Source organism: Podarcis pityusensis, assembly GCF_964106645.2.
Source record: "Podarcis pityusensis genome assembly, chromosome: 6".
Classification (NCBI taxonomy): Eukaryota; Metazoa; Chordata; class Lepidosauria; order Squamata; family Lacertidae; genus Podarcis; species Podarcis pityusensis.
The window spans coordinates 76,638,949-76,663,531 of NC_138030.1; the positions used below are offsets into that span (position 1 = coordinate 76,638,949).

Genomic DNA, 24,583 nt, shown 5'->3' on the forward strand with positions numbered 1-24,583 from the left:
ATATTTATGGGGAAAAAACAAATTTTGTACAGCAGAATATAATTCACTAGTTTGTTTGAAAAGAGTCTCACTAGAGATTCTGAACTAATAACAGAAATGGATCCAATTAATGTGGTCTCAACTATGGCATACAGGTGCTAAAACCAATACTGAATTGTGGACTACTCAGTCTAAAGATTAAATAACAACAACAATCACCATCATTATCCACCTATCTGACTTGGTGGCTTAGAATGGGCTATTATTTAGTGGTCTAAATAGTTTTCTCACATTTGTCACCTACACTGCCAAATTTGATGTCCTGCAGTGTATAAAAGCTGAAGGAGGTTATATAGTAGTCAACATGCAAGAATGCTCTTTCAGGCACTAGAAAGGGAGGAGCAATGTTCAGATAATTAGCCTCATTCCCATATTTATGCCAAAATCAATCCCACTGAGTTAAAGGAGACTGCATTGCCAAGCTGTTGTATTCTTGCATTTGCACTTGTCTGAACATGCCTAGGATTGTGCTGTTGCCTAAATCACTTGGAGGAAAACTGCAATGAAGATTGGAGTAGGAAACCTTGGGACTGGGCTACAATCCACATTGCTTAAATCCAGAACATGTTTATAAAGTCCCATTGAATTTACTTAAAGAAACATACTTAAATCAGGCTTTAAGATATAACTACAGTTCACACCTGTATAACAAAAATAGGGACAACTTCTTAAAAATACACACATTTAATGTTGATTTTAAAAATGTGAGAACAGTTTCAGCAATACAAACATGTCAACCACTGTGACAAAATGAGAACAAAAACAGCTAAAAATATGTTGATAGTTTGTCAATTTCTCTCCCCAACTAAATTCCAACTGCTGTCTTTGTATGGAAGCCCTACTGCAAATACTGCTGGTGTTTGATGTGAATTACAAAGATTGTGAAAAAGAAAATTAATGAAAATCTGGTTGTTAACATCACAACTACAATTTGCATTGTCCCAAGTGACCAACATTCAAAAAGTAACCTGGGTCTTATCAAAATATTGCAGCTATAGGCAAGGCAACTTTAACTTAATAGCCAAGACTGTGTGAGGGGAAAAGAGATTCATGTTTCTAGTGAAGGCAAAGAAAAGTATACTTTGTAAAGCTTGTAAGTTTACTGGCCAGCCACAAGCACAGAACAACATATTTTGTCTATGCTTCCTTTGGCTATATAAGGTGGTGACAAAAGATTTATTTCCCTTAACAATCATAACAGCATTTTGTTTTTAAGTCAATTTTAGCACAATTAGGTTTAGCCATATAGCCTCTCACTATTTAAAGTCATATTTTTTGTTTTGTTGGCAAGCTCGTGTCTGACAGTAAACCATTAGGCAGTAAAATGAGAAACCATCAGAAAAAGTAGTTGTTTACACTCTTTGGCAAAACAAAAAACAAAGAACAACTCAAAACCAATAAAGAAAATACATCTAGCCCCGACAAAAACACTTGTTATTTTACAAGTAAAATAAAGTTACTCATTTAAAACTTGATTCATATTTATAAGAACAGAAGAGGTAATATTGTAATAAAAGCAGTATTGTTACTTCAAGTGGCAACATACTGTTTGTTGACCCTGTGCAATTAAACACTTTGCTCCAACTATGTTTATCAAACATGACTACAAAACATTACATACAAAAGGAATATTGTGATTCCTGCAGACTTTTTAATTAACTGGGAGACAAAATTTACAATCAATGTGTCACAAATCCTTTTTTCTCCTAGCCAGAGTTTATGTTCAAATTTTCAAGTTCAGATTTGTGTCAGACAGCTAACTTTCTCCAACATTAACTGAGGCTGCAATACTGTGCAGCCAGGCTGCTTAGATCAAGAAGATTTACACCACAATCTTCAGCGTGTCTGCTTAGCAGTATGTCCCATGGAGCTCACTAGGGCTTACTCCCAGGATTGCAGCCTCAAAGCAACCTGGTCCACAATAGGTGAAATTATTCCCATATTTCTTAACATTGGCTAAGATATAGCAAAAGTACTCCCTCCTGCTAATCCCTTCTCTTTCTAGTGGTGTACATTACACCTGCATCAAGATAAACACTAACCACTGTTCGCTGTAACTAGTTTGCAAACTCTGCTTTGAGGCAACTATACATGGATCTCTAGCACTATGTATATGTAGTGCTGAAACATATCTTAATGCTGAAAGGAAGGGGAATCTGCACAGGAGAGACAGGGAGGGAGCATGTGAACCTGAAAGGTATACCAAATCTTTTCATCACTGGGCCTCTATATGGAGGATTGCAGCCTGAATTATTTTCTGAAGGCATATGACATTAACGACTGCACTCACTGCCGAAACACACAGCACTCATTTGACACATATTCTGTAGTATGTGGCAAACAACAGCACCCATTAAAGCCTGAGAAGAAATGCTGCTGTGTAAATACTGCAACTATTCCTGATAAAAGAATTATGGGATATATAGTCAAAAGCTGCCCAATCCCATAATTTATATTGCATAGGTCACAATCACACACATATATACACATGCACACGTATGTGTATATATACACACATGCAAAGAATATATTAAAAAGACAACAAGTCTAGTCACAGAGCAATTTACAAGCTCAATATATTTTTTTTACACTTTGCTTGAAAGATTTCAATATTTTACAGTCCTCAGTAGGAATTATATACACTGCACCTTATGAAAATCTAGGGTTGTCAAAGTAGAAATACACTTTTGCAAACATTTGGGTAAGAAAAGATTACGAAATCTTACTAAAAATTTGCTCTAGCTACAGAAAATATTCTCTACCCACATGGAATGTTCTCTAGACAAGTCTCTTCTGAAGTCGTGCACATTTAAAAGCAAATGAAATCCCAGATTCCCGCCCTAAACAATCTAAATCCTTATCTTAAAAAAATCCAGCCTCATTTAAAAAATGGTAGAATTTTCAGCACAATGTTTTGTACTGTTAAGAAAGAAATGTTAAGGCTAACTTGGTTTCTATTTTTAGAAATGTCAAAAGAAGTTTCCTTCTGCACTCCTGATTTATATAAACAGTGCCTATAAATAAACAGTGCAGCAAACATGTTCAGTACTACAGTCAGGAGGCAGTTGCTCCTTCCCACTCCACAAGATACTGCACTTTTCCATCGAGTGTCACTCGACGTGCCAAAACACGGTATTTTTCACCACAAGCTATCCTACCTGCTGCACCAAAGTAACTGGTAATGGAGTTTTTAAGATGATTAAGTTGTAACTCCTGATCTGCCAAGTTATTAAGTATTTCTGTATTAAGTTCATCATACTGGTAATCATCTTTGCCTTCGTCATCTTTCACAATTTCGGAATTCTGAATCTGGAGTGCTTTACGTGGAAGGCGCCCTCTTCTCCTTAAGTGTGGGATTGCAGCTGGCCAAGTTCTTCCTGTTCGTGTCCTTTTCCTGGATTCAGACAAACTACGGAAGATAAGAAACAATAATTTAAGGTTGAGGGTTGTATTCAACATAGCGTTTAAGTGAACTTTCCTTCAGAGCAACTATTTCTCCTTACATAATGTTCTTCCCCTGTGCGCCCCAAAAATCTGTTCCAGGGGTGGAATTGTGGGGAAATGTCCTGTTGCACCAGTGGAAATCCTTGGAGAATAGCAATAGTTGAGGTCCACCCTCAATTTGCATCCATGGCCTAGTAATTTTCAAGTCGGATTATAGCAATACATCTGTTGTATTACTACCCTCCAAGGGGCAATCCTTTAAAGTGATCAAAGCTTCAGTTTGTGCAAAATAAAGCGTCGATTTACACATATCGCTGTTTGCTTCCAGGCCCAATGCAAGATGCTGGTAATTACCAATAAAACCCTGAACAATGGGAGTCTACCCTTTGTAGATCCCTTTCTTTCTTCTTGTTTGTATTTTTCTACTTTCTCTTGTTTTCTGTATACGTGTGGGTATGTATCTATATCCTGCACAACTTGAGACCCAAATACAAAGCAATCTGTATGTGTTTTAAGATCTTTTCCCCTCCATGTGCCTTCCTTATCAGAGATACGGTACTCAAAAAACAACACAGGACTTGCATTGCTGACACCCCCAAACTTTGAGACAGTCCCTAGAACATGCTACCTGATGGCAACCGTTGCAATTCTTCTAGTATCAGGTAGTTTGCTACTCTGTTTCAAGCCAATTTGATTGACTGCATTGGTTGTTCTATTACTGTATTTGTATTACGACTGTATACTACCTTGAAACCCTGAAAAGAATGAAGGGTGGTAAAAGAATTTTAACAAAATGACAAATGGTGGGTGTGGAACAGGAGACTGCTGAAAGGAAGGGATGGTAAACTTTTCTGTGACCTTTCTAATTTCTCAGGACCCTATTTTGTGCAATTACCTCCTCTTCCTCCAGCAGCACCCCATGTTTGGGACTTGCCAACATTCCAGAGAGAAGTTATATTAGAATCCGAGCCAACGTGTTTCATATAGTTGGGTCACCTTTCCAGTAACAGCTGCAACCCATCATTTCACTCACGTGTACACGGCATAAAGCAAATGGCAGTGTACCTGTAATGCTTGGAAATACTGTTTGAGGTAGTTTCTTTTGTACTGGCAGCACCTGTGGATTCCACATCTGAGGTATTGGATGAATGTGCAGTTCCATCAGATCTGAGCCATTTCATGTTGCCATGTGATAAAAGTAATCAAATATTAAAATCTGATCTGATCAAACATTAGCCAAGCAAGAACACTACAAATTTAAGAGTACATTTCCTCTACTCACCCAGTAGTGCTAGGTAAATCCAAAGGAGGAGATTCTTGCACTACAACAGGTTCCTTTTCCCAAGGGGAAGAGAAAAAAAAAACAGAACTTTTCAGGCTGTGCAAATACTTGCCTTTTCAAGGAGATATAGCTTTTTATTTTTGTTCTTAAATACAGTTTAACATATTGGCCATTTTTAAGTCAATAAAATAATCAGCGAGTAAATGAAAATGCCACTTACTAAAAGAGATGGCTCAGACATCTTCTGGATCATTTTTCTGGTATATGGGCCCGGTGGACGGCCTACAGATTTTTTCTTCCCCTTTCGTTCTACACCATTAGTAACTTCCCTAGAAGGAAGCCCACAGTCGTTTTTAAAAGATACCCCAAAAGAATGTATGTCTGAGTATTATTTATGATTTCATTTTTTTACCATCATCATTTATTAAACATGATTACTACCCTGAATATATATTCACTGAACCTATACAGTTTTCTCTATAAGAAACTCACGTTGTGACTTTTTGTTACACACTAATAGGACCCAGAAGATAACCACTGCAGGAATGCATGCATGTCTTTGAATAATAGGAGAACTGGGAGTGTATTAGTCTTGAGGCTTTGCTTGGCTGCACAGAGACTTGTTCATGTAGTCTTAAACTATGTTCTTTCTTTATGTATGAATATGGCTACTGCCAAAGAGAAGCATCCCCATTAGCAGTGCTACCACTTATCCAAGCAAAGGAAGAAGAGCCTTTCTTCATGGTCTTGCCTATGTAAGCAGCAGAAATGCAGAGATTGCTGTTCTTGTTAGTTGTGAACTATGGGGAAAGAATTTTAGCGTGGGGACCAGGAGGATGTTGTTGGGGCCCTTCATCCTCATCATACTGATATACTTTTAGGCTAGCACAATGCGATAAAGGCCATAACTCACATGGGGAAACATTCTAGAAATATATGATGTAGTACCCAATCTGGGTCAGACTTTAAGCTTTATTTATATGGTACTTTTATATCCTGCCCTTCTTCCAATCTGAAGTTCAGAGTGGCTGAGAAAGAATAAAATTACACATCAATAAATCATCATTAAAACCACAAAGTCATAGTAAAACAGAAAAATAGCAGCAGTGGCACCATAATTTACCCAATGATTAATAAGCCTGGACAAATAAAATTGTCTTTCACCTTCTAGAGTGGAGGAAGACTGAATCTCACTTGGGAAGGAGTTTCATAGGCAGGTTGCCATCACTAAACACGCTATGTTTCATGTCACTTTGCTCAAGAAACAGAAATTTAAGACTGGGCAACTGTTGTCTAATACTGCAGATTCCACGGAGGACATCTTCAGGAGGGACATTTTGTTCTCTGAACAGATATGAACCCAACCAATTGACTTAATTTGCTTATTATATAAGGAGTATTCCTATAAAGCAACATTTTATAGTATTAGCTTATGCACAACAGTTAATATTCTAGGCCTAAACTAATTCTATCAAGCAAAACTTCAGTTTCAAAGAGGAAGCATAGCATATTAACCAGTGCTATTTGAAGATATCCTATAGAAACAACCCCCCCCCATATAATTCCTGCAAACTGCCACTGAAATCAGTGGTAATTAATCTGGCATTAATAAATTTGTATATCTAGATATTTAAAGTATCAGGAAATGCATTTATTTGTCAAATAATTTATTTACTCCAAGAGAGAACTAATCATGATTTACCTCTGATCAGGCACAGGTTTAGATGACTTTCTGCCTTTAATTTTGAACTCGTGTGAAGTTCCCTCAGGCTCTTTCTCAGCCTTAAAAGCAGCATTTGGTGGGCAAGGGGGAACACGAATTCTCAAACCAAACAAATGCTTTTTCTTCTTTATTTCCTTTCCAGACATAAACCTAAATTGTTAAACATTAAACACAGAACATGAAGCTACAAAAGTGTTTCTTTGGATATACACATAAACCCCAATTTAACTTACTAGTACCAATATTATGTTCCTTCTTTAATTCCCTTTAAATGCAGGGAAAGGACAGCTACACACCTAACTTGTATCTCAATAACTACAAATTTGACTTTAAACAATTTTGCAGTGCCTCTTCCTGCTGCTACCATGGACATGTTTTTAGGGAATCATTCAAAGAAACCTCAGGACAAAATCAAGAAGAGAAAAGTGTATAAAAACCCTATCAACTTACATAGTCTTGTAATCATTTAATGCCTCCAGAACATGCTCATATCTTTCAGATTTTGGTGTGTCTGCCAGCTGTAAAGTATTAAGAAGTGATTTAACCTACTAAAAGTTACAGTAAAACTTCTAATCACAATTATTACCTTCAACGATTCAAAGACGAAGAGAAAGTGTATTTGTATTCTAGAAATCCTACATGCATTAGGAATTCTAGAGTAATATTCTAGAATACCTACTGCATTTGACTATTAAGACAATGAAATTTGAAAAAGCAGTATGTTGAATAATTTCAACATCCTAACAAGATAGTACGGAAATTGTGGGGGGGATTCCTAAATTCCACATCTGTTCAAACAACTAAGCATAGCATTCATGTTTAGGAGTGTTTTATTAATAAAATAAAGCAATAAATGTTAATAAAATAGCATGCTTTGTTTTATTTACATATTACCAACAGGCTACTTCTATATCAGGTACAATGAATAGTTTTCACAGAACTAGACTTAGAATTCCTTGCATTTTAATGAAATGCTGGAACTGAACATGACAGGAGTATGAAAGAAATACATTTAGAATATGATTGCTTTTTAAAAATCAGATATAAACTTTTGTTGACTATCAAACAAAGCAGCTAAATAATGGAATTGTTATATTGGAGTGTGATGGGCTACAGAGGGAGGAGAGGAGAATGAAGTCTTATTGAGATTGTATGCACAGTGCATTATTATATCTCAGTGTTTTTTTAATGGTGCATTTATGAATTTTTAAAACATTGTTATTAATAATAATTTTGAAATCCTCCATCTTTTCTAGATTAGGTGCAATCAGAGAAAAGTAATCACCTACCAGTCTGTTATTTTTGGTACTGAATTTACTTCAACTATCATTACAATGACAGGAAAACAAGCATTTTACAAATAAAGTTAACAGTTTTTATTAAAGGTAAGTGCACAGAAAATGATGCCAGATTTGTGTGGCACACTTTTTACACAAATAAATGCAATAAAGGGGTTGGGGTTTTTTCTAATAGTGCAGTGGGATCTCTGTCATCTTGTACAATAGAGATGACCACTTTGCATGGGGGGGTTTTCCAGCCCCCCCCACATGTTGGCAGTGTGTGGGGGGGCTTTTAGTGGTATGTTTAGCAAAATTTTCAGGTCACTTCTGTGTTTGGCGCTGTCAATCAGGCGCACATTTATCGGTCGTTGCCTGTACATAAAATTATGTTTCAGGCCACTGTCACGGTTTCCATTCAATTTTGTGCATAAAACCCTATGATTCTATGGGGCTGCCACCAACTCATGCACTGGATTTCTTGAATTCTCTTCACTCTTTTCTGTAACCGGTATTACAACTTTTTCCATGACTTGATCACATTCATAAACCTCCCCCTCCCTATTATACCCCACCCTTCCTTTCATGAGAGCTCAGGATAGCTAACAGAAATGTAACATTAAAAACAAAACTAGAACCACAATGCAAAAAATCAACATTACACAATACATCAAGAGCAGCCAGTGATGTGGCACAATGATGGGAAAACACATTGGGCAACAATGCTTGATCAACTGGTAAATTACAGTAGAGGGAAAGGTGGGGTTTGAATTAGGCCACGATGCAGTCCACAAGTTGCACTAAGAGCTTCTTACTCGCCTGGATCACATCTCATATGAAACTACAACCAGTTTAAACCAACTGTTTAAAACTGTGGCTTACTATGAATGAGCAGTGCAAAGTTCCTGCAGTGTTTGGCTTGTAATGTTGTCTAAATACGCTTGTTTCTTTCCAGACAAACAATGAGTGGTAAGCCAAGGACAATCCTTGGTCACCATTCTTGATTTGTTGAAGAGAAACAAATCACACTCTCTGGTTTGCTTTGTCTGTGGTGTAGCAACCACAATGGAGGAGCACAGCAGGAACTCTCAGGCAGTCTGCACCAACATAGTGCTCATTTACATTAAACCATTGTTTGTTTTAAACTATGGCTTAATGTGCTAAATGACAGCCTTTTGTAGCTACTGGTGTGCATGTTAAAGTCCCTCGCTTACAACCCTAACGCTTACAACCCTAACGTAATCTTCTGAAAACCAGCCATCATTTCATTAGAACAGGAGTTTTATACACTTGATATATTCTGTAAATGGAGTAGCCCATTTTTTAAAAGTCTACTGATCACAACAGTTTGACCTGATGACCAATAGCATTTCAACAACTTACCTCACCAGGGTGGAGTCGATCCCAGTTTTCATTAATGTATGTCATGAGTTCAAGCTCCGAATCAAAGTATTTCTTTTTGTGAATAACACTTAGGTTGTAAAGGCATAGGTGTGCTATATCTACCCTAGAATTCCAAAGGTTTTAATAAAAACAATTAGGAAATTAACAAATTTCATAGGTATGAACCCCACCTGGCTAAACTAGTGATGTGGCTCTTCATAAATCAGCCAGCTTACTGTACTACATTAAGGAACTTTACAACTTTATAAACTACTGGGGCCGTGCCCCAGCTCGCTTTGCCTGCCAGCCAGGCCTACCTCCCGCTCCCTTGACAACTCCCCTTCTCCAATCCCTGCTGTCCCCTCCCCTGCTCATACTGCCTGCTTCACACCAATGACACTGTTTGAAATTCAGCAGAAGAGGTGGGAAGTGAGGCCAAGAGAAGAACAGGACTACAGCTGGAGAGCCTTCCTCTCTCTCCACCACATCCCTTCTCACCCTCCAACACTGATATGATGGCCTAGCAGCTTGCAGAAGTCTGCTGTCATGCCATATTTCACAGCACTACCTCTTGGTGACCAAGAAAACTGACAACAGCCTTACCTTTTTATTATATGTTAAGAATGATCACTTACTTGACATTTTATTTCTGTTTCTCAATATGAAGCCAGAGAGGAAGAATATACTAATAACAGTAATTGTTCACAAACTTACTAGAGGACTATTTGTGCTTTGTTTACAGCAAGGGTGGCTAATCTGTGCCCTGCTGTGATACCCAGTTTTTTTGTCATCCTTCAACATCACCTCCCTTAAGCCATTTTTTAAAAAAGTATTTTAACTGACCACTCTCACGTGCCCCCTACTGCAATTCTGTGCTGCCAAAACGTTTTTGTGACCTTACAAAATCCCCAAATATGTCCCTTAGAAAAACCTTTAAAACTGATTGCACCTTCCTTGGCCATGCCAACTTTGACATCTGACCCCTAGAAGCCTGATCATGAGTCAATGGGGCCCTTGCCCCAGAAACATTAGCGAAAGGCACGTTACGAGAACCAACTAAAAACAACTTCCTGAATTATTAGGTTACTGAATGATTTCCTCCAGTGCAACATTGTACTTACCATTGCAAGGGTAAACGTTTGAGGTATTCTGGTCCAGAACTACAAACTGAACAAATGAATGTATAAAACCTAAAAATAACCAAAAAAGTAATTGCTGAGAAGGTACTTACTTGTAGCAACATATTCACGATGTCTATGACTTCAAAGCCCAAAGGAGCCAATACATACTACTTAGTAGCATATCCAATAATTAATAAAGTTATCTAGATTTGTGAACTTAAAATGCTTCCTTTGTTTTATATACATGCAAGTCCCGGTTACCAAACACAATGCATTCCCTGAAAATTGTTCGTTAAGTGAGCGTTCACAAAACAAGTCCATATTGTTTCTTATGGGAACATTTCTAATCTGGATTTGTCTGACCTCTTCACCTACCCTCTATGGTTTCTTCCCGAAATGCCTGCAGTCAACCAGCAAAAGAGAGACAAAGGAAAAACTGATTTGTCCAATCTTTCCTGCTCTCTCATTTGTCTCATTCCCCACTCCCTCCATAGTTTCTGCCCACAAACGGCTGCAGTCAACCAACAAAGCACAGAAAAGGTTGTTTGGATATCTGAATCTGTGGAGTTTATAGTGAGGTTTGGACATAATTCTTTATGTTTGGATAACTGAATTTTTGCATAACGAGCAGTTATTATAAATATAATTGTTAAGATAACTGAATCTTTATCTAGGTAACTTTATTTATACCGGCTAACTAAATACATAGCTAGGTATATATTCTGTCTTTCTGTAACAAATTACAAATAAAAATATAGAAAAATATACAATCCTAATAAAGAACAGCAATAAGAACATCACCACATGTCATAACTGCAAGTGTGCAGAAAATAATAGTATTATGATGCTATAGGTATAAATGCATTCTTTCCTTGTGTCTCCCCCTGGCCTGCCCCCCAGAATAAAACCCTGACAAACACAAGTAGGATCAAGAAAATACACCTTACCTGTCACCAAACAGCATTGGCTTTTGGAGGCACTGCACACAAGCCTCATGAAACCACTGTTTGCATTTGCAGCACTGTAGCATCTTTAAATACCAGCTTCGTTAACAGAAGGAAGAAAGGAAAGAATTGAATTGGAATGTGTTACGTGTTCCCTACTGAAGTGCAAACGCATGGGGCAGAATCCAAATTTGGGCAAACAGACTTCTGCTCATGGGACATGATTTCACCTTTCTCTCCTTCTCACTGCAGCCCCTCCCCCAAAAAACTGGCTCTGGAGAATCCCCCAACCTCCCGCAGGAGATTTTGAGGGCCTGTAGGAGGCTGTGGGTGGGAAGAAAGAAAGGTGATGAATGGAAGCGCATGGCAGATCTGGATGAAATCCATTCCATTTCAGTAAATGGAAAAGTGACACTTAGCGGGCAAAAAGCTGAAGGAAATTTTATCATAATTTTACTCCAACTGAAAATGTGTGGCTTAATATTATGCATGTTTACTTGAAAGTAACTCCCACTGGGTGCTATTCAATGCTAGTCCTATTCAGAGTAGACTCACTTAAGGTAATGAACATAACCCTGGGTTCATTAATTTCTGTGGGTCTGCTCTACTCCAAGTAGGACTTAGTTGAATACAACCCAATGTGTTTAATGAAGCTTGCTCCCAAGTTAAACGTGTAGAAACGTGAGCTTAACAATCCTATTTTTATGAATGCAGACTTTAAAACTGAACAGAAAGTGTAATGAAAGCCTAGTAATGAAGGCCATTACTGTAGTAAAATTGCCTTATAAATATATACGTAATATTTCTGGAACAGAACACAGCATTCAGCTCTCATATAGATTACTGGCATTTAACAGAATATACAGCAATAAATCTGAGAGAAAATCTTTTCATAAGAGTTTCAACATGCTTACTCTCCAGGACCTCCACAGTAGCAATAACACTGTTGGGCATTTGTTTTATGGCCTGCATCCCATTCAAGGTCGGATACATTGTAAGGCAATGTCTGCTTCATGACTTGCAGTGCTTTGGCATTTGGTCCTTTCTTAAGTGCGCCACCTCTCTGGAATAAAACAGATTGAAGCAGCGACCACTACTATACAAAATCAAGTTCAAATTTAAACTGTAGTCACTTCACTAAGTGGATAACTTACCTTTGTTGTTGTTGCAAAGACACACTGCCGGCAAAGCCATTTATCATCTGAATCTATCACGCTGGAATCAATATTTGGTGTGTGACACAGCTGGTGATAACCTGAATTTAAAAAGATTTTTTTATTTTTTATTACTCTAAGGTTACTAAACACCCTTGCCATCTTAACCTTTATGGCAATAAAGAAAACCCAATCCATCTTCTGATTTACATTATAATTCAAATGTATTTTATGTCAAGAGGTACAATACATATCCCATATGTACACAACCGTATCAATAGGACGACATGTAACAGTGCCAGCCTGCTTATGTAACAGACCTACAAGTGAATTTCCAATTCCTCTCCTACACACCACACACACACACACACACACACACACACACACACCTCTGCCATCCAAATCTGCTCTGAAGGGCTAGAGGACCCTCCAGCTGGAGAAGGGAAGAGAAGGACGAGGAAGACCTGTCAGGTCTGCTGGCACAACACTCCATCTCACCCCATGTACTTACAGCGGACACAACACTAACTTAACTGTGTCACTCAGCTGATGGTAGGTCTTCCATCAGCAAAACAGGAAGGGGAGCAATTTTCTGCAAACCCCTGCCTCCAGCAATCTGCTCCAGAATATTAAGGGAACCTGTGGATTAGCTTCAAGAGCATATGAAAGGCTGTAGAGGAAATAGTGAATTGGCTAAATAAATAAACAAGATACATAAATAGATAAAATCCCCTTCCTCTTTTGCTGATGGAACCCTTGCCATCAGCTGAGTGACACTGTGTAATATGATCCTGAATTTAAAAAAGGTTCTGCACATTAAGAAGTTCACTTTACCTTGACCACACTTATCACAAATAACCATTTCATTGGGTGCTTCTGAATATTCTTCCTGGCATATTGTACAGACCATTTCCCCACTTTCAGTAGCTCCTAAAAAGATAAAATGGTATGGTTTACATTAAATAAATAAAATACATACACTAAATGGATACCAGTTATATTACCGTATTTTTCCATGTATTGGACAAGGTTTTTTGACTCAAAAAGCGCATAAAAAAACTGGGGTTGTCCAATACACCGATAGTGGCATGTGGGGGGGGGGGGAGAAGGAGGGCGTCGCCAACCATACGGTTGGCGGAAGTGCGGCTTCCCTCAATGCTGCAGCAAGTGGGGAGCAATCTGGGGGGTGTTTCCTGCCCGCATCTTTGCGGGGGGGGGGGGGGAGAAGCTGCACACGGCCAGCCAGCTCGCGGAATAAAACTACATGTTATTATTAAATTCATTTTTATATCACCCTCTTCACCTCTTTCCTATAAAAGCTCAGGATGACGACCAGTGTAAAAATGACTGCAATAGCTAATCATGTTTTGGGGACCAGCTGTTTACATCTAAACAGCAACAGATGCACTTCCCTGGGGCAGTTCCTCAAACAGGACATTGCCATACAGATGGCTCAGCCAGGTCTTTCTTCCAGCACAGACATAAGAAATCGAAGGAGATAAGACTTTAAGGCAGGCATAGGCAAATTCCAGCCCTCCAGGTGTTTGGGACTACAATTCCCATCACCCCTAGCTAACAGGACCAGTGGTCAGGGGTGATGGGAACTGTAGTCCCAAACATCTGGAGGGCTGGCGTTTGCCTATGCCTGCTTTAAGGCCAATGCTGATAAATGTTGCCCATCCAAGATCAATGCAGAGTTGTCAAAAAGGGACCTAAAGTGTCTATTAACGCAAACTCCCTGACCAAGCCTTCAACTTTATTCTGTTCCCTCCCATGGGGTCTCTCATTGGGACAAGACTGGAAATAGATGACGTCTGAAATTTCAAAGTGTCAATAAAAATAAAGTAAGGTTCTTGCCTGTTTGTATGTCCTTCCAGAGAACCCAGGATTTGGAACTGTCTTCAAATATAATGAAGCAGCTCTGCTTAAGTTTGTTTATCTGAAAAGGAGAATAAATGTTAGTGTTTAGGTGGCACAGCCTCAGAAATATGATAATTTTACAAGGCTGCTGGACACAAATTACCTTTTTGATAGTTCCAAGATAAAACAAGCCATCTGACCATCTAGCTAGGACATCTTGACCTTCTTCAAATTTGCACACTGGCTTTTTGGTTTTCTGTCCATCCCGCGAGGACAGTTTGGTCAAGGACGTTGGTGGTTTTTGGTTTCGGCGTAAAGGAGACCGCTTGTGGACCACTGAATTACCCACCCCCGTAGAGTCTCTAAAGCAAGAACAAAAACAAATGTAGAATTAATATGAATAATTTGTCACTTGCTCTTCTTCTTGTAGTAAAAATATAAAGCCCTCTTTGCACCTTGCAACCCTCCAGTTAAAAGCCATCAGAAAACTACAAGCCATGTGGCACTAAAATGCAAATAAATACAATCTAATTAAGTTAATATACTGAAAAAAGAGAGTAATCAAAATAGGAGTGGGACTGAAAGCAGAACTTATCTGAAGAAAAATCTGAGATGTGAATATGAAAGGTGAAGTTAGCCTTTCTCCTAGGGAATTGTATCTAGTGCAATATCAAAATACAGGGCTGGGGAAATAGGTCATATTCCTGGATGTAAAGATTGAGTTGTAAACATCAAAGTTCTGCCATTTCTACTGCCAATATAATCCTCTGAAATTTCCTTTACAACCTGTCTCTTTGCAGTACTTTCCAAATACTCAAGTAGTACTGATCCGTAAGCAGTGAAACTTGCACATGCTAAGCCTATATTTTAGGATGTCCTCTGAATTACTTGCACAACCAACGAGTAAAATGGTCATTTGGTGCCACTTGTAATAATAAAAATCCATGTCATTTTTAATTTTCTATTTAGAGTATAGCAACAAATGCAAAATGCTTCCTTTCACTCTGCAAGTGCGATGTTGTACTTGTTCAATGAGTATTTGCATAACACATCAGAACACAAAACCATAACCAAGGTACTTACAAAAAGTTGTAAGGAAATAGAGCAAACACTGCTCTTGGCTTCTAAATCTTGGGGTGGATGCAGTGCCAGGTAAATCATGAATTCCAACTTTCCGCACACAGTGAAAAGGAGAATGTGGTATTAATGAAAGAGTGTTCCCCTGCACTCAATAATTTATCTACCAAATTTTAACAAGTGAATTAGGCTAGCCTCATCTTCCCTGTACCCACTGGGGAACACTGGGATAGAGGGATGGAACTCATCCATTGAAAATGTCTACTGATAGAAGAGCCCCCAAAATCAGCTGTACACAACACAACAACAATCTTGACAAGTACAGAATTGTGTTAAAAGAGAACATAATGTTCTATTATGTTCTTATATATGCTGGAAGCCACCCATACTGCCTGGGGCAACCCAGTCAGATTGGTATGCTACAAATAATAAAATTAGCATTATTATAATCCTACTCATGTTCACTACAGTGGTACCTCAGAATGCGAACGGGATCTGTTCTGGAGCCCCGTTCGCATCCTGAATAGAACGTAAGACGCGACTGCGCATCGCGTTTCACTGCTTCCGCTCATGACGTCATTTTGACCGTCTGCGCATGCTGCGAAACCCGGAAGTAACGCACCCTGTTACTTCCGGGTCGCCGTGGAGCGCAACCCGAAAATACTTATCCTGAAGCATATTTATGCAGAGGTAGGACTGTACGAAGCCCCACTGTGTTCAATGGGGCTTGCTCCACAGTATTTTAAGCAGTCCACATAAAAATACAAAATTCAATCTAAAAATACCTAAAAACTAGATAAAAAAGCAAAATATGTATCACAAATAAAACCCCTTTAAAAAAGAAAAAAATAATAATCACGAGCCCAGGAAACTTGGATAAACATATAGGGTGGTATTCAGCTAAGTTTTATTCAGAACAAACAATGAAATTAATGGGTCTACTTTTGAGTAAAGGTTTGCTGAATATGTTTTAGAGATCATTGCTGCTTCCATCCCAATTACCTGGGAGACAGCGTTCTGGAGAGTGGGTGCTATCACCAAGAAGGCCCATTTTACTTTTTTACCAAGTGACAATCCACTGGTCATGGCTACTTAGGATATTCAAACTGCAATTCTAAATTTATGCTAATACTACAAACTTGCATTTGGTTGCCAATACCCAAATATACCCCAATAATTTAAAAAGGCAATGTCATCATTAAGAAAAGTCAATATACCACTAATACTTGTATAATCATTTTTTAAGATAAGCAAATTATGACGTTTTTGTGATTGTCAAGTGTTCTGCTTATGAAAACAGTAGTAAAAAAGGTAATCTTCCATCATACCATCAATGACACGAGAGAATAATATTTTCCTTTTAATACGCAATTACTTTCTTAGTGATGGAAGGAGAAACTATTGGAAATCCACATAGGGAAGTGGGCTTCTGCTCCCACAGTTGATATATATCTGCATTCATCTAGACCTCAAATAATTGGCTGAATTACAAAAAAATTATATATATACCCAACTTTCTCCAAACAAAAACACAAAGCTGGTTACATTGGTTTCTAAATACATATGATTTCTAAATGTACATAGAACTAGAAGTGCACCAGGATGAGGTTGGTAGCTTGGAAGAACTGCATAAGGAGCAGATGTTCACAGCTGATCAGTGGCACTGCTATCTAGCTCTCAGCTCAGTGCAAACAAAACACGAGAGCAATAGCGCAACACTGAGGCGAAATGGTAAAATACTGCAGAGGTAGCTGGACAAGACTAAACAGGGGGCAGAAACAGATCTGGCAAAGTCTAGAGCAGATCATGGCAATAGAAGCGGTCTCCCCCCACCCCACCCCCATTTCCTCCTGCACTGCCACCAACTGATGCTGGTAATCCAGAAGGTGGTACTTCCCCTTTCTGCACACCACAACTATCAGAAAACATGACACACAGATGCAGCAGACTGAGACTTACACATGTTCACACTGTGCACACAAGATGATGAAGTGCCACCGCACAAAGCAAGTTGAGCTTGCTCCCGCACGTATTCTTCTGCTCGAGCAAGTTGGTAAGCAGGAAAAGGTTAAAATTCTGAGTTGCCGCTGCTCTGAGAAGGGCTTGCTGCAACTGACTCTATTGGACTCCGAGTAGACCTACAGGATGCCACAGCCCTGCTTCCAGAGTCCCATTTCAACTGCTTAATAATGAGGACCCAGCAATGAAGCCGCTCTACATGCTGTATGATATAGAAGTAAGTGATGGGGACTCAACTTGTCTGCCATGCAAATGGTTGCTGGCTACTGAAGGTAGATGAGATGTTAACTGGCAACCAATGACCACTTCACATGCTCCAGGGAATGTGAACAGCAGCCAGGAAGCAGCTGTGAGGTAATGAAGAATGGAACATGGCAATCACCAATCCTTCTGTTCTGCAGAAGGAAGTCAATGCCTCAATGAAGAGGTAAGGCTTAGATAAGAGCTGGAGACCCTCTCTTGTTTCAATAAGAAGCACAAGGGATTTTGAGGATTGGGACAACCTATCCATTAGTCGTCAAGTTAAAATAAAGAAAACATACAGATAACAGAGTATAGCTTTTCTTTTTTCCTTTTCCAAAGTTTGGACTGAAAACTGAGATGCATTCATATGTCATTGTGCTTGTTAGAAGAGGAGGAGGAGGAGTTTGGATTTGATATCCCGCTTTATCACTACCTGAAGGAGTCTCAAAGCGGCTAACATTCTCCTTTCCCTTCCTCCCCCACAACACTCTGTGAGGTGAGTGGGGCTGAGAGACTTCAAAGAAGTGTGACTGGCCCAAGCTGCATGTGGAGGAGCAGAGACACGAACCCGGTTCCCCAGATTACGAATCTACCGCTCTTAACCACTACACCACCACTACACTCACCACAGTGAGCATAAGCTTGCTGTGCCCCCATTTTGCCCTCTTCCGGGTCTGAAAGCGGCCCAGATTTTTTGAATGTGCACAAAAAGGCGGTTTGCCTGTATTACATTTCATGTTTTTGCATGTAAGATAACATGTTCAGTCCCAGGCAGTTCTAGCAATTGTGTGTATTCTAGCTAGGAAGACCTCCACCTAGAACCCTTACGGTGGACAACAAGGACAGTGTGGGTGCAAACTACTTAGAGGTTACTGTAGTTAAAGTGATATAATAAGTGTGTAAATAAACAACTAAATAGAGCAGGTAAGGAACTGTGTGCTGTGCAATGAACTTTGTAGGAAGTGACTACCTTACTTTTTTACACAGAAGTCTGAGGCTGCTATGCTCCCCCTGGTTTGTGGGCTTCACAAGCAACCAAGCTTCCATGTGTTGATTTTATTACTATCACTGAATCCACAAATTCTTTCATTTGTTGTAGACAATGCAGGGGTGCACTTATCTTGACTATACCAATTAATATATCAGAAAAAATATGCTTCCCCAATACCCAGTCCCATGCTAATGTGCCCTCAGTAAGACTGCAGTCCCCGCAACCTCGTTAAATCGTTAGATTAATTACCAAAATATTCCAGTAGATAAATAACACCTACCTGGAATATATTTTTTAATCAGTTAATTATATACTATATTTCTTGCAAGGAGCTCAAGGCACCCTACATGGCTGGTTCGATTCCCCACTCCTCCACATGCAGCTGCTGGGTGACCTTGGGCTAGTCACATTTCTCTGAAGTCTCTCAGCCCCACTCATTTCACAGAGTGTTTGTTGTGGGGGAGGATGGGAAAGGAGATTGTTAGCCGCTTTGAGACTCCTTAGGGTAGTGAGAAAGCAGGATATCAAATCCAAACTCCTCTTCTTCTCAACAATCTTGTGAAGAAATTAGGCGAAGACTAAGTGACTAGCTAGCCCAGGGGTAGGAAACGTAAGGCCCATGGGCCACAAGCGGTCCACATGGGTTGTTTAACTGGCCCATGCCCTCGAACCGAGCCACCTGCTCGGCAAGACCTCCCCCCACTGCGCTAAACCAGTGCAACACGGTGCGGGGACTTGCTTCCGTGGTGGCAGAAATCGTGTGCACGCTCACACACGTGTACAATCCGGCCCACGGTAGGATCTCCGCTGGAGTGAACCGGCCCAGGGAAGGTAAACCTTGCCGACCCCTGAGCTAGCCCATGGGAACCCAGTAATCTTCACTGCTGAAGAAGCACTTGAATCCAACTCTCCAAAGTCCTACTACTCTTAACCTCTAACCAGCCTTTCTCAACCTTAGGTCCCCAGATGTTGTTGGGACTACAACTCCCATCATCCCTGACCACTGGTCCTGCTAGCTAGGGATGATGGGAGTTGTCGTCCAACATCTGGGGACCCAAGGTTGAGATATGTTGCTCTTTCACAATACTGGCTCTCCCTTTTTCTTCACCAAATAATAACTGATATTTTTCATTGTATAGTGTAGTGGAGGCTTGGTTTTTGGGGTGTCACAATGACTGCCTGTACAGGTAACCTGCAACTTACACACATTTAACACATGCAATTTCAGCTTTATGCAGTTGAAAGCCAGCTGGCTAAAATTACACAATTTAAATGCATGGATGCTGAAGAGCTTAAAAGCTCTTCTTGCACAGGGTTTTCCTAGGGTGGAAAGCTTTTAAGCTCTTAGTCTTGCTTACCAGGCTATGGGTGCCTCTCACAAGATCTTCTGAGAGCCTCCCAGAGTCTGGTAAGCAAGACTGACAACTTAAAAGCTCTCTGCCTTGCTTGTTGGAGTAAGACCCATTTGGTGCATCACCTCCAGAAGGTAAGATTGTTTGCATGGAAGCGGTTCCAAGGGGGTTGTTCGAGTATATGTATTTTTGTGTATGAGCCCCATCCCCAAAATGTACCCACTGTGCAAGATGCAATCGCACTGTACTCAGCCTAACCATCTTCAGGGTTACTGCAAGGATAAAACGGTGTGGAGAGACCTATGTATGCTGCCTTGAGCTCCTCAGAGAAAGGGTGGGATATATATACACCTATTACCTTTGTTAACCAGGAGGGTTGCCATGCCCCACTTATCTGGACTTTCTCAAGATAGTTTTCTTACATACTGCTGCTCCAATTCCACCATACTGCCACAGAGCACCTGGAGTTCAGGAATTCTAAAGAGAGGCTGGCAGTCATAGTGGAGAATTTAGCATCCCAGAAATGAGTTAAAAGCTTGTGAAACTGATTTTCCCCCAAAGAAAAGAGGACACCCTCAATTTAATTCATGAACTGAATCTGCTTTTCACATAAGGAACAAACAACCAAAACACTGAGATGAGTGGCACAGTAACATTTGAAAACCAGAATAATGTAATCTGTGCTATCCACATCAAAGAGAAAAAAAAACATAAAATACATTGCAATAGCGGTTAAGTGACAGCAGAAGGACATCAACCAAGACCACTAAGCAAACAGCAGCTGGACAGAAATTGCAATTAATCACAAGTAGGAAGGGACCACAAGGAATCATCTAGTCCTACCCCATGCAGGAATCTTTTGCCCACCATGAGGATCGAGCCTAAGCGTGTGTATTTGTGTACACACACACACACACACACACACACACACACACGGTGAGTACTTTAAAAGAGGCCCCACGGATACAGAGTACACATATTCCATGGGGCCTCTTTTAGAAGACTCACTGTGTGTGTGTGTGTGTGTGTGGCCATTTATCTATCTCAGGGCTGCTAAACTTCTTTTGCTCTAACATACCAGGAATGTGTTAAAACTATAAACATGAGATGAAGAGAAGGAGAGTAACGAGACCCTTTGAAATAATATGCAATATCATCTTTATTGGGGGGGGGGTTGCAAATCCAGAGTCTAAATTACCGGACCCCCTCATTTTCTAAACACCGCATAAACATCTACACAGGCAAAGAGCGACGATCATAACAAAAAAACAACAAAACGCCGCGGCTCGTTCATAGGTACGGATCAACAAAGCCAGGAAACTTCCCCGTTCCCTGGGAGTCGAGGTCGCCACGAGCTATCAAAGTGCCACCCTCTTCCCCACCCCCACCCGGGAGGCCCTCGCCTTTGTTTTGGTCTCCAGGTTGGAAAGTGGGGAGGGGGAATACAACCAGAAGCCCCTTCAAACCCACAAATACAGCTTTTATGTCGCCAGTAATATTACCCAAACACACCCCTCCCCGCCTTCTTTTAACAAAGCACAATTAAAAATAAGGTCGGAGTGGAGGGTGGGGGTGGGAGAGAGAGAGAGAGAGGCCTTCGTGATGTCGGTTCCCTCCACCCAACAAAACCGGATTTGGGGAGAACAGAGAAAGGAAATCCAGCCAGCGGAGGAAACTGATGGCGCGGAGGGGAGGGGAGACGGAGCCGAGCTCTTTCTCCCGCTCCCTGCGCCAGCCGAGGGGGGGGGGCTTCCCTTCCCCTTCCCGGGACCCCCCTCCCCCTCCCCGCTCCCTTCACCCACCTCATTCGGTCTCTCCGGTGGGGCCACCCGCTTCATACAGGGAAATCAAGTGAGCTCAACGCGCTCCTCCCGAGAGAAGCCTCCCGCCGGCCGGGCTCCTCGCGAACCAACCGCCTCACGGGGGCGGTGGGGGGGGGCTCTATAAGGCCGTTGGACCGGGGAGAGGGGGGTGGGCTGGGCTGGACGAGGACGAAGCTCAAGGCAGCCTCACGGGCAGCCCTTCGCCTCCACCGCAGCCCTTCGCCATTTTGCTTTCCCGCGGAGGAGGAGGAGGCGCTAGTGCATTGTGGGGGAAAACACAAAAGGAGCCGCTTTCCAACGGCAACAACGGCCCCGCCCACGCGCCGGCTCCGGCCTCGTGCCGAATCACCGCTGCCCCTTCGGCGAGGGGCGGGGCGAGGGAGCGCGAGAGCAAGAGGCAGCCAGGCAGCCAACCAACAAACCCGCCCGCTTCTAGCTGCGTGCGGAAGGACACGGGGCCGCGAAAGTGCCTTGTCTGCGAGTGAACAAAGAGGGATTATTTTAAGAGAGAGGCACGGCTCCCTCCTCCTCCTCCGCGTCTTTTTTAGCGAACTCTTCAGCGCGGGTAGAGAGTGTTGGAAGGAAATCGGGAATGTGTTTTTAGGAAACAAGTCGTAGGCAGAGCGTTTAGCTTCGAGACCGAAGTGGACAGCTTCTGCTCTTGCCTAACAGCGATAATACTCGGTGCTCTTTTTTTTCCTTTTGAAAAAAAGTTTAGGGGTACTCTCATTTTGACTCAAGAAAATCACCATTTTATAGTTCGAATCAGGAAAAATAAATACAGTAAATGTACAAAAGTACAAAAATTCACAAAATGATTAAGGGTATGCGTACCCCCAGAAAAAAGCACTGGATATACGCTATACTGGATATTTCTCTGAAATATAAAAATGCCTTCCTAGCGAAGGTGCTTTGCAGTCGCCTCCCTGCTTCTCTTCCATGTCCCTGCCTCAGCTCAGAGAGGCATAATAATAATAATAATAATAATACCCTGCCCATCTGGCTGGGTTTCCCCAGCCACTCTGGGCAGCTTCCTCAACCTCCGCCCTCCAGATGTTTTGAGACTGCAATTCCCATCATCCCTGACCACTGGTCTTGCTAGCTAGGAATCATGGGAGTTGTAGGTCAAAAACATCTGGAGGGCCAAGGTTGAGGAAGCCTGTTCCAGCATATATAAGAAAACCGTATGTTTCTGCTCCCCTGCCCTAGTGGATCAGGCCCAACAAGGCACATTTGGTGGTTCCCACATCATGGTTCCTAACACTGGCTGACTAGATGCCTCTGGGAAGCCTACAAAAGGGGGCACAGGGCAACAGCCCTCTCTCCACTTCTACTACCAATAGGCCAAATTCAGCTATTATGGAAACCCAAATAAAGATGGGGCAAGGAGGGCTGGGTGAGTGTCAGTGTGTTACCATGAACCAGACTCAGTCTGCATTAGGGGGAGCTTTTTACTGTGTCGCTTTCTATCTAGGGAAGGTTGCAATGTTGTTGTTGTTATCTTCCTTCATGGATGGAAGGAGATGAGATAGTCCGATAGGGAGGTTATTTTGTGTGATGCTGCAGTGTTATTCAAATAACGAAGAGAAGAGTGGAAATGCTCCCAGGCTACCTTCGGCAGGGTGGTGCAGTCAGGGAGCATCTTCATTTCAGCTTGACAACAAAGCCAGTTCTCCTGCGGGGAGAATCTGGTCACAAAGGAGTGGAATTGAGCCCACGTTATGCCCACGTTATTATTGGTAAAATCTCGTCAAAGAACACAGTGGCTTCAGACCGCTGATGATATATAAGCAGTGCTTGTCTATGCACTCAGAATATGGTTTGGTCTCATATCCAACTGTGCCACTATCTCAGTGCAATAAATCACTCAAAAGTGAGATTAGCCAGTTACACCTTCAGCATTGCAGGAGAATATGCTGATTTGCCTGATTAAAAATATGATGTGTTTGTACTGCAGATCTGATTGGCTATTTTTACTTTGGAGCCATACTATAGCTAGCACAAAGGTTAATTATTTCAGCAGTGTTGCTAATGCTTATCTGCAGAGCAAAATCATATTGTGTGGAGTTTAGCTGAGATTACACTGGCCACAGTTCAATACAGCGGTAGATGCATTTAAGCCAGTTGAAGTAAATGCACGTATCCCTGCACCTAACCTTGAATAAGACTGTGGCCATTGGCTATAGCAGAGCTTTCCAAACCATGTGTTGTGACATGTTTAGTGTGTCGGCTGCAGTGTGTAGGTGTGTCACAGGAATGCTCCCTGCAATCTGCCCGGGGTTGGAAAAGGATTAGTTTAACCTCCGGTTTGTGAGGAAAACTGAATTGCTGTGTCGCGAAATGATGCGTGTCTAAAAAGTTGGTCACCAACTTCAAAAGTTTGGAAAGTTCTGGGTTATAGAAGCATGCAGGTAGGTTAGGAATAAATTCCATTACATCTGTATTAAGGGATATTTAATCTTTCAAGAGTTGATTATTTCATTTGTTCATGTTGGAGCTTTGCTAAGATGAAAACTCTAGGTGACCATAATAGCTGAAATGTTATCTCACCATGTGCAAGCACACTTGGAATACTGTGTACAGTTCTAATTGCCACATCTCAAACAAGGTATTGAAGAGCTGGAAAGGTTCTGAATAAGGAAACCACAGTGATCATGAGGCTGGAACATGATGAAAGATCCTAACATTTTCTGGCTTTTTTTGGAGGGGGGAGGTGAGTAACGGGGAATGGACATGATAGATGTGTCTGAAACCAAGCATGTTGTGGATAAAGTGAATAGGAAGGCCTTTTTCTTCCTTTCTCAAAATACTAGAAGAAGCTGGGGTCATCCAACGAAGCTGAATACTGGAA

General features: G+C 41.1%; 1 protein-coding gene across 1 annotated transcript; it reads right to left on the reverse strand.

The window, feature by feature from the left end:
* Positions 1 to 704: 704 nt before the first annotated feature.
* On the reverse strand, positions 705 to 22,018 carry MTF2 (metal response element binding transcription factor 2). The gene is made up of 15 exons (XM_081010895.1): positions 21,712 to 22,018; positions 14,391 to 14,589; positions 14,225 to 14,306; positions 13,202 to 13,297; positions 12,368 to 12,468; positions 12,128 to 12,276; positions 11,217 to 11,312; positions 10,270 to 10,338; positions 9,149 to 9,272; positions 6,939 to 7,006; positions 6,468 to 6,638; positions 4,986 to 5,094; positions 4,766 to 4,818; positions 4,549 to 4,650; positions 705 to 3,448 (listed from the first exon to the last, which is right to left on the reverse strand). Exons 1-15 carry the CDS (start codon positions 21,714 to 21,716, stop codon positions 3,094 to 3,096), a joined length of 1,779 nt encoding a protein of 592 aa, XP_080867021.1. The 5' UTR covers positions 21,717 to 22,018; the 3' UTR covers positions 705 to 3,093.
* Positions 22,019 to 24,583: the final 2,565 nt, after the last annotated feature.